Source organism: Vicia villosa, linkage group LG3 (assembly GCF_029867415.1).
Source record: "Vicia villosa cultivar HV-30 ecotype Madison, WI linkage group LG3, Vvil1.0, whole genome shotgun sequence".
NCBI classification, from domain to species: Eukaryota; Viridiplantae; Streptophyta; class Magnoliopsida; order Fabales; family Fabaceae; genus Vicia; species Vicia villosa.
Genome location: NC_081182.1, coordinates 16,571,621 through 16,586,643, shown reverse-complemented (window position 1 = coordinate 16,586,643; position 15,023 = coordinate 16,571,621). Strand labels below are relative to the sequence as shown.

At 34.0% G+C, this 15,023-nt stretch overlaps 1 protein-coding gene and 1 long non-coding RNA gene across 2 annotated transcripts; one reads left to right on the top strand and one right to left on the bottom strand.

The window, feature by feature from the left end:
- Positions 1-10: 10 nt before the first annotated feature.
- On the bottom strand, positions 11-5,183 carry LOC131660443 (tRNA-dihydrouridine(47) synthase [NAD(P)(+)]-like). Its single transcript, XM_058929691.1, has 10 exons — positions 4,829-5,183; positions 4,621-4,737; positions 4,291-4,524; positions 3,485-3,794; positions 3,133-3,389; positions 2,425-2,697; positions 2,030-2,311; positions 1,787-1,907; positions 1,030-1,199; positions 11-500 (listed from the first exon to the last, which is right to left on the bottom strand). The coding sequence occupies exons 1-10, from the start codon at positions 5,060-5,062 to the stop codon at positions 402-404; spliced, it is 2,097 nt and encodes a 698-aa protein (XP_058785674.1). The 5' UTR covers positions 5,063-5,183; the 3' UTR covers positions 11-401.
- Positions 5,184-13,878: 8,695 nt separating this feature from the next.
- LOC131655007 (uncharacterized) lies at positions 13,879-15,023 on the top strand. The gene is made up of 2 exons (XR_009299623.1): positions 13,879-14,135; positions 14,294-15,023. It is a non-coding gene; the product is annotated as an uncharacterized LOC131655007 (long non-coding RNA).

Genomic DNA, 15,023 nt, shown 5'->3' with positions numbered 1-15,023 from the left:
GGATTCAAAATACGCAATACCAAAATCTCATCACATTTATGATACTTGTTGGGTGTTTATCTGAACCACGTTTTGCACATGAAACGTGACATGAGTCACTTCCCAAGTCCTCCCCAATCAACCATTGAAAGAACTTCGACATAAATTCAGCAATTTCAAATTTCAAATTGACCCAAACATGCAAAAGTTGGCATGACTCTAAATTACTATTGGTTACATTTCAAATGTCAAGGTTTATTAAATGTATGTTTTAATTCCTAGTAGAGGAGGGGAGAGTTGAAAATCAAGCTCAAGTATGAAAAACTCCTCCAAATAAGGGAACAATGCGACAAGACGGTTACAAATGTCTCCTCAGCTTGTTCAAACTAACCGGGCAGCAGCAGGCAAGACAAACTCCAGAATTAGCCATTTTCTGCTCTGTCGTAAGCATTTGATTTATGCTTTGGTGCAAAAGTAAAGCCATCTGGAACTTTGCCAAGTAACATCTCAGATAATCGTACCTGTGTATAGTATAAAGAAAAATGTGAATAAAAAGAATTGTTTAACAGCACGAGGAGCCAGGATATTATAGTATTAGATTATAATGAAAATGTATAGATGATTATGAAGTGTTAATATTATAGTATTAGATTATAATGAAAACGTATATAGATAATTATGAAGTGATAATAGTCTCATCTCCATCTTTCACATTACATATACCAGCTACATCCTGTTGAACAAAACTATATTTTATTTTTATTGTCTTTGAATGGAGGGTTTTGAACAGAGAAGAAAGTGTAGAATCTTCATTTATTTTAATGAAAAGTAAATTTTTTATTATGGATTAAGAGTTATGCAAGGTTTATAAAATAATTATAATGAATAAGAATAAGGACAAAAGACTTCAAGGATAATCTATCGTTTTCTATCTTCCATTCTAGAGAAAATTAATAGTCAGATAATATTAATTGGAATAGAAATGCTGCATATCAAAAAACTGTTAAAAAATATACTCAAGAAAACTTGAAACAAAAGGGAATTGCATACCCAGTCAGCTGCGGAGTCTGAGGCCATCAGTGTCTCAAGGTCATCACGCCCGTAGTAAGATGGTGGACGCCAATTTATTCGTTGTGGAACAACTTCCATAAGACCTACAGGTATGTACCTACAGGTGTAGCTAAGCCATTCCAACAAGAACCGCCTGGTTGTCTCCACTCCTGAAATACCACATATAATTAGGAATTTTACACGATAGTAAGATAACAAAAAAAAGGGCTCATTTCATGTTGTTTTTCTATCAAATCGTTTGTAGACTATGTGTAATGATGTAAAGGATTAAAGGTATACTTTCTTGGGAGCAAACTCAACTCTCTTACAAGAAACTCCCCAAAATTATTTATATTTTCCTAGTGCAAAAGCCCCTCCCTTAATACACTCATCAATGAGTTGTATCCTTTGCAAGAAGGAAAAAAGACAAGAACCAAATCTGACCCCTTTATATAAGGATCGTTCATTCATGGTGTTTTTCTATCATATCGTTTGTAGACTATGTTGTGTTTACTTTGAGGTAAATGCAATAGCTATTTTTATTTTAATATTTTTATAACAGGAGGAAGGAACAAGCTCGAATAAATGGAGAGAGTTGTGTTAGGCCGTCGTCGAATATCTAACATGGACAAAATACGTAAAAAGAACATGTAATGACCCTACTTAGTTGGATAAGGCTTGGTTGTTATTGATGTTGTAAGGAACGGTTAAAATATGAATATAATAAAGCTACTTCATCAGCAATAATAAAACGTACCTTTGGTATCGGAACCCCAATGTTGAAGTCCAAAATGCACAAAATCTTTGAAAATATTTAACCGCTCGCCGGAACTGATGTCCCAATGTCGCTGTTCCTTGATCTCTGTAAATATCCAAGGCTGTACACGACAGTCATGAGTTTAAACGATATTGTTCCCGATGAAGTCAACATACATGAGATACAATAATACTCAATAACAAACTCCATAAAATGAGATTGAGGCAAGGTGATGATACTAACTTTAATCAGTGCACCACGGGCAATCATGCATGTAGCAAGCTCGGGGCATTCAGTTTTGTGCTTGTTCCAGTCTTCAAATGAAAAAACATCTCCATTCCCCATTACTTGCAAATTTTTAGGAGCTTTCTTGGTACATTGATATACGTAATCCCAGTCAGGAAGCTTGCTATAGCGTTGTTGCCGTGACCTACCGTGTATTGTCACTGCACTAGTTCCCCAAGAGCTAAAGTCAGCTATCACTGAGTCAATACGGTTCTTCCCTTCAAAATAAGCTGTCCGAACCTGGTGCAACGAAAAATTCAGAGCCGCAGCAGAACAGAGGAAGCTATCAAGATGCTAAATGGAATTTGACAGAAACTTTGCTGTGTTTAATTAGTGTTTAGCATGGAAGATACCTTGATAGTTATTGGTATATCAACTGTGCCTGAAGCGACTTCTACAACATTTTTCATGCGCATTGGTTTTGTAAGAAGAGCTGATCCAGCACCCTTGTTCACAACAATGTCAATAGGGCAGCCCATATTTATATCAATGAAATCTACTGAACATTCATTTTCTATTAGTTCAACTGTTCGCGCCACAGAATCTGGATATGCACCACAGATTTGTACACCAAATAAATCTTCAGATGAATGGCGTCTCAGCAATGCCCATTCTGAAGCTTGACCCTATAACAAAAGAAAAATAATGGCATTTGAAATATCGAAATAATGGTTCAAATGTTGAGAGAATATACAAAAGAAAAGACAGGGCTAGAGCTGCGCAGAACAAAACAAAGAGGATAGAGCATGGGAGAAGGAATATTATCATGTTCCATTCTTGATAAATCATCAGTTCACAACTGAGTTTTACAAAAGGTTATTACTAATTTATTATTAGTAGTAAATTCAGGTTTCAACATTCAAAAGCAGCAATATAATGTAACATTGCCTAACTATGAGGGATAGAATATAACTCTCTACATAAATTAATTTCACGGGAAAAAGATAGACACCAGACTACATGGGAACTGTCCGGAATTCATATCACAATATAACAAAGTTGTAGATCACCACTATACACGGGATTAAAGAGAGAAACTAGCAGAAAATCCATTTAGGTACCTGCAAAAGATTTGTGCACATTGCCATTTCACCACATGTTACATCAGCTCCTAATACTTTGCAAACTCTCCGGAAAGGGAGATTTCCAACAGTGGTCAAGGGGGCAAGATACAACTTATCCCTGAAATCAATAAGCTTCTTCTCACGCGAGTGAGATTTCAAGCTTATATCAGTTTCTGGGGTTATAGCTTCAGTTCCTGCCTCTGGTTCAGATCTTATGCAGCTTCCGTCAATATTTTGACCAGCAACATTCACACCTGTTTCAGCAAGATGAAGCTAAGTATGTACCACTAAATTGAATGCAAACTAAACAAGTAAAACGATACAATCAAGTAAAAGATGATTTTATGACCTTCAGTTTTTGTCTCCTCAACACCACAATCTTCTGCAGTTTTTCTTCTCTTCAGGGGACAATGTACATCAGATTCAAGTTCTCTGTTGATGACATCGGCATCTTTTAGAACCTCTACAGAGCCTTCTAACTTAGAATCCGAGTCAACGATCACCCCAAAAGAATCATCATCATCATCAGACTGATGGCATTTGTCAACGACATCTTTGTTTTCCAACTCAGATGTAACCCCACAAGAACCAATGTCATCAGACTGAACACATTTGTCACCACCATCTTTGTTTTCCAAGGCATTCCCTTTTGACTTAGACTGAAGAATGATTGAAGATTGATTAAAATGGAAGGAGAAAATCAAAACTGAGTGCTAAAAGAAAGTTACAATTACATTAAGGCCATATTAAAGGGGAAAAAACAACATATAATTTTTGAGCAATAATCACAAAGGAATACTGACAAAGGCATTTTAAACCTATTATTTCAGTACAGTAATAATTAATTAGGAAGAAAAACTGTGCGCATGTTGAAGAAGATTTACAAGTTATGAAACAACTTAAGAAAATGAGAGTAGTTTAAAGCAAACACATGTGTTGTTGTCAGACACAGACACGCGTTGGACACTAGACATGTCATCAATAGTATAGTGCAACTATAATTACATGCATACCGGCGTCTTTATATGAACTACCACCTATGTAACAAAATCACTATAATCACAATCATTTACAACATTTTATAAGGAAAATAATAAACATAACACCATTATCATCAACAACAACAACAAACAAATAAATAAATAAAGAACATACCAAGAGACCAAGGCTTTTGAGTACTGCATCAGCCTTGGGGAAAGTCATCTTATTTTTCCACAAAAGCTTTTGAACATCTTTGCTAAAACCATTAACTTCAGACCTTCTCTCCAGTCCATTAGAAGATAAAGGCTTACCCTCTTCATGAGTACCTAAAAATCTACACGACAGCCCATAAGGACAAGACCCTTCAGATTTCAAAAAAGGACATTCACCTTCCAAATCAGCCGGTTTCTGCACTCATTCAAACCAAAAACTCTTCTTAATTACATACATTAAAATTAGGGTTTAATAAAACAATTCAGTACAGTGATAACACTATCTACCTACCTGTTCCTTAAAAGCTTCTATATCATGGCTGAAACGACACTTATCTTGATAACGACACGAATTAACATCACCAGACTTGGAAATTTCAGGACACAGATTTTTAGTTGATTTTTGATCCTACAGAGTAGAAAGTGAAACGTCATGTCGAATTTTCAGTTGATTTTTTGCATGCTATATATAATGGAAATGCGAGTGGTGGAAGGAGTACCTGACGACGTTCGCGTTTGAGTTGGCGTTTGGATTTCTTCTCTTTGGCTAGAACGGGGGCTTTGTCTTTTGGGATAGAAACATCGTCGTTTTGGGAGGAAGTTCGATCGGGAGGAGGACGGAGGAATTCGATTTTGACGGGAGCTATGCACCTGGCGATGAGTTCATCGGCGGTTTGATGAGTTACTGCCGAACCTCCGTGGCGAGAATCTTCCTCGCCGCCGTCCGCGTCCATATTCTGTATTCAGTATGAAAATGCTGATGGAATGGTTTTCGGTCTTTTACTGTTATCAGTAAGTTTGTAACCGTAGGCGTTGGCCTCCCTACGTGAAAGAAATGGACAGATACTTGGCAATGCCGGGTAGGGTTTTTATCTATTCTTTTAATAAAACAATCTATTTTCTAGTATACAAACAATTACTATTGACCAATCTCACCAACATGCCCTCACCAATATGTCCTTTGCTAAAAAAACTTGCCCTTTGCTAAAAAAAAACTCTTTATGCATAAAAAAAAAATTGGTAATTCCGTAACTAACAAAATATCATACTACTTCTACTATACAAACAATTACTAAGAGATTGACCAATTTGAGCAATATGGCCTTTGCTAAAAAAACTATTTATACATAAAAAAAAAATGTAATTATGTAACTAACAAATTTACTATACAAACAATTACTAAGAGATTGACCAATATGTCATTTGCTAAAAAATTCTTTATACATAAAAAAGATAATTTTGTAACTAACAAAATAACATACTACTTTTCAATAACCAAGCCCCAATTGTTGGTCTCTCATTGGTCTAATTTCATTTTTCCTCTTTCCCTCCATAACATACCCTATTTTTCATTACTATCCACAATTTTCTCTCTCTCTTTTCCCCTTCCATGCAGTTTGTAAGTCACCCATGTATCTTTTGATACGATGTGATAGACTAATTATTACTTGACTGATTCTTAAGTTATTGTTCTCACTCTTGAAGCTTTTAAGCAAAAGAGTTTGAGTTTTGTATTTGAAGTGTAATATTCTAAATTAGGTTGTTCTTGATACAGGCACTGGAATTGAGACTGTTAGATATCACTGAGGTGATTTAGGAAGTAACACGGTGATTTCTCATATCTAGATGTTGATTTCTAGATAGAAGTGGCATTGTGTAGTGACCAAGTGAGAAGTTGTAAACTGAAACTGTTTAGCTTTGAATTGATATTTCTAATAGTGGATTTCATTTATGGTTTGGTAGTCCCCGTAGTAGGTGATGTTGCATCGAATTGGGTTAACAATTCTTTGTGTTATTTATCATTCTGCAATCTTTAATTCAGTATCAATTTCAGTCTGATATTTCTGGTATGTTTCCAGATGTTGTAACATTTATCTTCACATTACATGTTGTTGAGATGGTTGTGCTAGCATGTGCCAGAAATTTCACTTTCCTCAGTCCTACCGGTCCCTTGGACATTGATTTGTCTGAAGAACACAGAAACTCTGACTTCTTCGGTAGGATTCCACACATCACCAGGGTCGGCCCTGTGCATGTGCAGGAAGTGCTACAGCCCAGGGCCCCAAATTTTGGGAGGCCCCAAAATTTTGAAAGATTCAATTTTTTTTATAAATATTAATTAAAATAAATAAAATGTTATAATAAAAATTCAATAAATCAAAAAAATGTTATGATAAAATCTTAATACATACAAAAATTGAGATAGATCAAAATTTTAAATAATTATAATTAAATATATTATTGATTAATACATAATTTTATTTTTTATGTGTCTTTTAAAATTGATATAATTGTATTTATATTTAAATTTGGGCCCATTTTTGAAATTAGAACGGGGCCTCTGCTTTTATTGGGTCGGCCCTGCACATCACTACCGAAGAAACTTGGAAAGAATACTTCTTCCTTTTCTCGTTGAATTTCCAAACTCTAGCATCACCACACAAGCTCAATCTTGACCTACAACTCAAGAACTTCATAAACATCAACAAATAATGAATCTCCTCTACAATAGATCTCACATTCCCTAAGAATATAAAAGCAACAAATGTTTATCTTGCTAAAGGTTAAAGAGGAACTTAGATGCAAAAGATAGATGTGAAAAGGTGTTCTTCAAAAGTGAGTTTCCAAGTTTTTAGAAAGACTCTCAAAGATGTGATTATTATCACAATAATCACTTAAACTTAATTTATTATGGTGAGGGAGAGAGGAAATGAAAATATATATGTGTTTGAGATTATGCATAAAAGGTGAGTAAAAATACCCTTTTGATTCGAGTCAAGAGCAATGGGTATGATTTTAGTCAAATGAATGAAATGGTTTGAATCAAGAGCTTAAAACTCAAATTCTACATTGTGGTTCAAATCAAGTGTAATATATGATTAGAATCATGGTAAATTATGATTCAAATCAAGTACAACATATGATTCAAATCAAACTAGACATAATCAAAATATAAATCAAATTTTGCACTATGATTTGAATAATGTGAAACTTGTGATTCGAATCAAGTTTTATCCGTGATTTGAATCATGGTTGGCAGAGGCAAAATTTGAATTTTCAATAAAATCGTAATTTTCACATTCATGTTTGATTTGAATCATGCCTAACCCTGATTCAAATCACACTTCTTAAAATTTATTTTTAGATTAAATTGAAGTGTAATTTTGAATCTACAGTTAGTACGAAAAGAACCATTCATTCATGAGTTTCATGACCCAAATAATCGACTAATTTAACTTGAACCATATTGCATTGACTTTTACCCAAGAGGTTTGATTTATGCATGAAAAAACACGATTTAATGCAAAACACTTACTTAAAAAGCATTGCACTCGATTCTAAGATATATGCAAAGATCTAATTTAGAGGGGACTCAATTACAAAAGTGATAAATGATAATCAATAATAAACGAGACAAGCAACAAAACTGAAGCCCCAGAGGGCAGAGCAACTTCAGTCTCCCCCTTTGTTATGTTCATGCACATAATCAAGGATGCAGTTAACAATATTTTACATGTAAAAATATAGTGTCAAAATGCAAAAACAATATGAAGAAGACAACTTTAAGGTAGATGAAAAGAGGTAATGAATGATCAAAACGCAAATAGTATGATATGCACATGTAACATAACCTAATTGTATGAATGAAAGAAAATGAGATATTTTTTCGCAAAAAAAAAAGGTTTAATAATGAAATGAAATGATTGAGTGGAATTTGAAGAGGCATGCGCTAAAACTCAAAATTGAATGTTACGATTCAAATTAGATATACATGTGCTTCAAACCAATTACTTATTTTTTTATGAGAAACCAACATTGATTCAAATCAAATGGTAATGTGATTTAAATCAAATAAAGTAGTAGCTTTTCAAGAAAAAATGAAGAGGTCTTGATTTGAAACATGATGTCCTTTGATTCGAATCATGAATTACAAATCTTAAAATTTTAAATGCATGAAAAATAACTTTTATAAAATTGCAAAAATGATAACTAAGATTTTTGAATTCTAAATTATTTTAATGAATATGCTAAAAGGGTTAATACCATATGAAAAACAATTTTGATGATGCATAATGAAAAATACTACACACAGATGAATAACAACAACTCGATGTAAGAAACTCATGAGATGTTTGATGCAAGATATTTTAATGCAAAAACTTTAATGTCAATGAATATCTTGATGCAAATGAAAACATATAACATCAAATGAATAAAATTATCCATATGACAATACAATATACAAATGAATGTAATGCACAAATGAATGAGATATATCATGCATACAAATCAAACATATACAAAATACATCAAACAACCAAATACCAACAAATAATTAAAGGTACACTAATATAATGAGAAGGAGAGTGAAACAATCATACCAATTTGATGATATAGGCTCTAACTTGTTGCACAAGTAATGGTTAGTACACAAAATTTCAATCAAAAGCACAGTACAATCAGAAACAAAATACAATTAGATACGTCTTCCTTTGCACGTATGGAGAGAACTTCTTAGACACTCCTTAACAAGATATCAAATGAAATGAAATGGCACATGTTCTGATTATCTTCACTTGTGTCTTCACGCCTAGAAATGATTAGTTACCTCATTGCTTGAACTTATATATCGACAAACTCGGATAACTCTTCAACATTTGATAGTAATTTGGCTCACAAAAAAACTTATTACTTTGAGTTTTCTCACACGCTGGTTGAACAATTTATGAACTCACAAACATATTCATAAAAACTATCTTTATCTTCCTTCATGATGATGAACTTGAAAGAGTAGGCTTCAAGGAGATGCTTCCACTTTCTTCTAACAATCATTTTCTCCCTTTTGTTGGATTCAGATGCTTCAAGCTTCATGAAAAATCAAATTTCCAAATAGAATTGAAATATTTAAAGTCATCAAGTCATGTGGTTAGGTGGCCATTCTTGCACATATACCTTAACACTTTGTCACCCCAATCTTGGTTAGATAAAGTCACATTGAAATTCCAAAAGATGATTATATAAACAGTTAATATAATGATATTAGATTGCTTCACATAACTCAAAGTTATTTAATCAAATGATACCATACAAGCAACATGATATCTTTTAAATCCTATAGATTCTGCTATTTGAATATATGGGAGCTCTATTACACACACCCTTCGGATTGTTTTAGCATGTATCCTTAACTTTTAAGTCGCTTAGACTTGGTGAAAAGACTAACACGGAAACCACGTATTGGTGGAAGATATGGGGATCAAAACGGTCTATAAGGGGTGAATAGACCATTCCCCTTTAAAAACCATTTTCAAAAACATTTCCTATTACGAAATTAGAGGCTTACAAACAAATGCGCATATTATAGACTCTTAGGCCAGTTGTTGCTTTGGGACGAAGAAAATGTAACCAAGCAGGCTAGTTGTCGCTTATTATTATATCACGCCTTGGCCGGCCTAGCCACTTCTTGGAGGACGGATGCCCATCCTACTGAGTTGTCCAATGAGAGAAGCTATATTTTAGGCAGAGGTTTTGCATAACCATTTACACCAAAAGTGTAACCGATTACACTATTCAAAAATTGATTTTTTTTATTATTTCCAAAAAGGTATGGTTTGACATTAATTGATGAATGAATGAATGTTAAAACTTGTGAAGGATCTTCATGCACACTCCGCTTACCACAAGTTTTTCATGTTCCCTCTATTACTCAAATTTTATTACTGGTTTCCATATTATGCAACACTAATATTATTTTTGTTGAATCTTTATCTGATTATTTTCTTTAGAAATCTAAAGATAAAGATCTCTTTGTTCATAGGACAACATAAGAATGTCTTATACAGTCTGCCATCACCATATCCATCTCATAAAGCACTTCATTCCACTTCCACAAATCTCCCTCACTGGTATCGTATCCTAGGCCATCCATCTGAGAAAATCCTACGACTACTGACTTCTTCTATGAAATTAAAGATGAGTTCCACATCTCCCTGTATCTAGTGGGAAACTTCAAATAGTCACAAACCGCCTTTTTTCAAAGTTCAACCTAAAAAGCTCAAATCCATTTGAACTTATCTACACATGTATGGGGACCTGCACCTATTAGGTCGTTATATGATTTTTCTTATTATTTAATCTTTGCAAATCATTTCTCTAAGTATGTTTGGATGTATCCGTTGAAAAATAAATCCAATGTCTCAGCCATATTTCTAAATTTCGAAAGTGCCTTAGAAAAGTTCTTCAATTTACCTATTTTCTCTATATACTCTGATAATGTAGGTGAATTGACTAATATTAGATTTTTTCAAACTCAACAAGGAATATCTCATTTCACAGCACCACCTGACACACCTAAATTAAATGCTACAGTTGAGAGAAGACATTGACACATAGTCAAAATTGGCCGCATCTTTCTCCATCATGCTAAGCTACCATAAAAACTTTTGTTATTTGCCTTTGTTACTACTGCATATTTGATTAACCAATTACCTAAACTGGTTCTTAGTATGCAGTCACCTTATGAAGTCCTCCACAAAACTAAATGAAACATTCATCAGTTACACTGATTTGGATTCCTTTGCTTCCCTTGGCTAAAACCTTACATCAAAAACAAATTACAATAGAGATCTACATCGCGCATATTCATAGGTTACTCCACCTCACAATATGCATACCAATGTCTTGACCCTATAATAGAAAAATATATACTTCAAGACATGTATCATTCTTTCAAAAAATACATTGCCAACTGAACAAAATCCGAACTCACCAGATATTCTTAATGTTGTCCCTGAACAAGAGGTTCTGTTCAGTACTTTACCAGGTAATTCTTAGTCAAACTTCCTAACATATTTAAATATTTCCAATTCCAATACACACACAAACTACCTAGTGACTTGATTATCACCATATGGAAACACAACATTTTCAAACCAAAACATAGATTTGCTACATCCAAACATCCTTTACTAGAAAATATTGAACCATCTAGTGTAAGGGACGCAATGGATCATAATCATTTGGGACAAGCCAGTTCATCATAATTGGATGCAGTAATTGGTAAATGGTACACAGACTCTAGCTCCACCTACAAAAGATCAAAATGTTGTAAGCTGCAAATGGTTATCCAGAATTAAAAGGAACCCATATGGATTCATCTCTCTCTACAAAGCACAACTATTAGCAAAAGGATTCACTCAGAGTCATGGTATTGATTTCAAGGAACTTTTGCCCCTGTGGTCCGTCCTCAAGTTATCAAGTTCATCCTAACCCTTGCACTAGGTCGTGTAGCGGGGAAAATCTGAGATCAAAGCCATAAATTGACTCGACTCAATATTTCAGTGAAAGTCGCCACCGCGCTTTATTGTTTCCAAAGGAAATGGGAAAAGAACGAAAAAAAAACCCAAAGTTTGTTTTTAAAACAAAAAGAGATCTTAGGAACGGGTGTTGATTATACAAGGGGAAGGTTTTAAGCACCCCTCGTATCTGTGGTACTCCACAGGAACCTTTTTGAAAATCTGTGTCTATTAAGAGATATCGTGTGCGAAAAAAGGGTTTGTTTTATTTTTAAAATAAGCTCGGCAAGACATTAAATCTTGTGCCTACATACCTCCTCGGTGCAATGGAGAAGTCAGAGCTAATGTAGTTCCGCTTTTAAAAGGGAAAAAAAAACGTTTTAAAAGGAATAAGCACCTTTACCATCGTCGGGGCGAATACTCAGCCATTGATTTTAAACATGAGAACGAACGAATTCTTTGCGTCACTAATGAGAGAAGGGCGCCAACTCGGATAAAAATCGACAAGTATGCCACTAGCTCTCTCACGTGGAAAAGATTTCGTCGTGTCAATCAATATTAAAATCGTGGGGCATCGCAACTAATGACAATGATTAATTGTGCTTACTTTTTGAAAGAAAATGCCAACAGAGGCTAAATATAGTTTTTTAAAAAAGATTTTAAAAAGGATTTCAAACATAAGAAGTTTTTTAGAAAAAGAGAGGAGACTTTGAAAATTTAAGAAGTGGGAGGAGATGAAGAGGCTATCCTAGTGCGAGAAAATAAAAGTTTAGGGAAAAACGATCTGACCAAAATAAGAAGTCGACACTTGACACATTGAGTCAAGGAAGAATTCCCATCCTTTGGACTACCCACACAAAACCAAAATTACCACTTAGGGACCAAAATGAACTTGCAAATCTTCAAAGAATCACATAAGTTTCTGACAGAAATCGGACAGAGTAACGGTTGCAAATGGGCGAAATCCTTATCTTAGTGCTTTGGAATTAACCTTCAAAGACTTTTCGAGGAGATACCTACACACATCACAACAGCAATCCAACCAGACAAAATAACAAGCAAGATAATAGTCAAATAATGATACACAGTCCATTGGTCCTTAAGTGTTTTTTAGGTTTCATCTTGTTTATTAATGTTTTAGCATAAGAGTAAAGTATAGTCCAAGTGGACAAAAGAAAAATAGCGGAGAATAAATATGACGTCCAAATGGACAAAATAAAAATAGCAGAAAGTAAATATGATGATATGATGAGTATAAGAGCGGTAAATATAAAGGACAATATAATAAAAATGCGGAAATTAAAATTAGTCGTTAGTTGTTAAAGATAACCATCTTGAAACTTGTCAAGTATGTTATCAAAGTTAGTAAATAAAGATTAATAATGGAGGAAGGATGAATTCGGATTTAAATCAACCACATACAACTTCCTTTTCATTTTTAATCTTTTATCGATTCGGGACAAAGAAAAAAGAAGGATAGATGAAGAAGAAAGAACAAAAATAAAATAAGAAACTAATATATAAAAAGAAAACACAAGGTAAAAAACAAAAAAAATAATAAGACATATAATGATAATGGAGGAAGGATGAATTCGGACTCAAGTCAACCACATACGACTTCCTCTCATTTTGCTCTTTTATCGATTCGGGACAAAGAAAAAAAAAAGGATAGATGAAGAAAAAGAGCAAAAATAACATAATAAGCTAATAATAAAAACAAGGTATAAAATAGTAAGACATATTTTTTGTGAATTCTTTTCATAATTTTTGAAATAAAAACAAAATTAATATAAATTTCTAAAGTTAGAAACTAATTAAAATGCAAATAGTAATATAAAATAAAGCAGAATAAATTCCAGCCATCAGATTTAGTCAATTGACTAAATTTATGTAGGATCTAAGATCCAAAACTAAAGTGCATAATAAATATGTAGTAAAGAAAATAGAGGATCATTTTTTAATCATCTCCTCAGGTCCGGACAAGTGGCTCCGATGGCCACTTGTCGCACACACAACAGCCGGCGCGCATCACAAGAAAGAAAGGAAAGAAAAATTAAAAATTAAAAAAAAACAAGAAAATAGTGTGATGCCATTGAATATCTTGGGGGAAGAAAAAAGATACTCCCTCCCTGACTCTTGCTTCACGTGACAGAAGAAAAAAAAAAACAATAGCATTACCAATTCATTATTATTATTATCTCTTGGGAAAAAAAAAATATATATTTCTTTCTCAAAGTACCAACGGTACTGTTTGTAAGAAAATGAAAAGAAAAAGCTATCATATGGTACATTGAAAACAAAAGCTCTGTTAGAAATCTTTACAAATTAAAACTCCTTTTCCATTTTTTACGAAACCAACACAGCAAACAAATAGCAGAAGAAAAGCAATATCCAAAAGGTGAAGAAACGGATAAGCATCTATAGCTCAAGAACAACGGCGGAAGAGACGAAGACTCACGGCGGCTCACATAAGATCACAGCGGCCGGAGCTTCTCCGACACGGTGGCCGGAGGTAAAAACTCAGAATCGTAAAAAATTTACATCGTTCTGTTCAGTTTCCTCTTCTGATTTCAAATGTAAAACTAGTTTTATCAGAAAATAAATTCACAAGCACAGATCTAAAGAGAAAGTGCTTATGATTTTTGTTCTAAACACAAGTAAATATCGCAGGGAATAGCAATCAATGGATGGAATCGTTATCAGAGAGTAGCTCTCAACCTTTTGAGGCAAAGAAGTCAAAGAACGGTGGCGATTTGGAACTCCGGTGCGGTGGTTGCGATTTCCGGCGGTGGTCCGGTGAGAATAGGGGGCGGATTCCGGCGAGGGAGTTCAGGTGAGTTTAATTTCTGATTTTTGTTCTGAGTAAGTCTGAATTTGTCAGTCTGAAAAAAAGTCCTTTTGTGTCAGTTGATTGAATGATTATATAGTACTCAGAGTCAGGGTTTTTGCTGTGAATCTTGGGCTGAGAAGTAATTTCAGATGCAGAGTGATTTTTTTGGTGTGAAGCCCATTCCGAAAATGCTATCAATTGAGTCCAAGAATTCACATTTTTTGTTTGCAAATTACGTTATGCTATGTTTAACTTGGGCCTGATTTAACAGCTTTATGGAATTGTTGTCTTTACAATAAATATGCTAATTCTTTTCTTCTTCTCTTTTTTTATGTGATGAATGAAAATATTGGTGGACATGGAGAATTAGAACTTGAAGATGAACATGAACAAAAACCGTTGATGAAGCTTTCTAAGTCACGCCCATGGAGAGCTTGTGAAGTGATTCAAGAAAATATGACTTTGTAACATGGATGTAATTTGAAATTGTATATGGAACTTGAATTCTTTATGCTTGACAACCTGTAGAAACACTTGTTGTTTTTTGGAATACCAAATGAACCTTTCGTA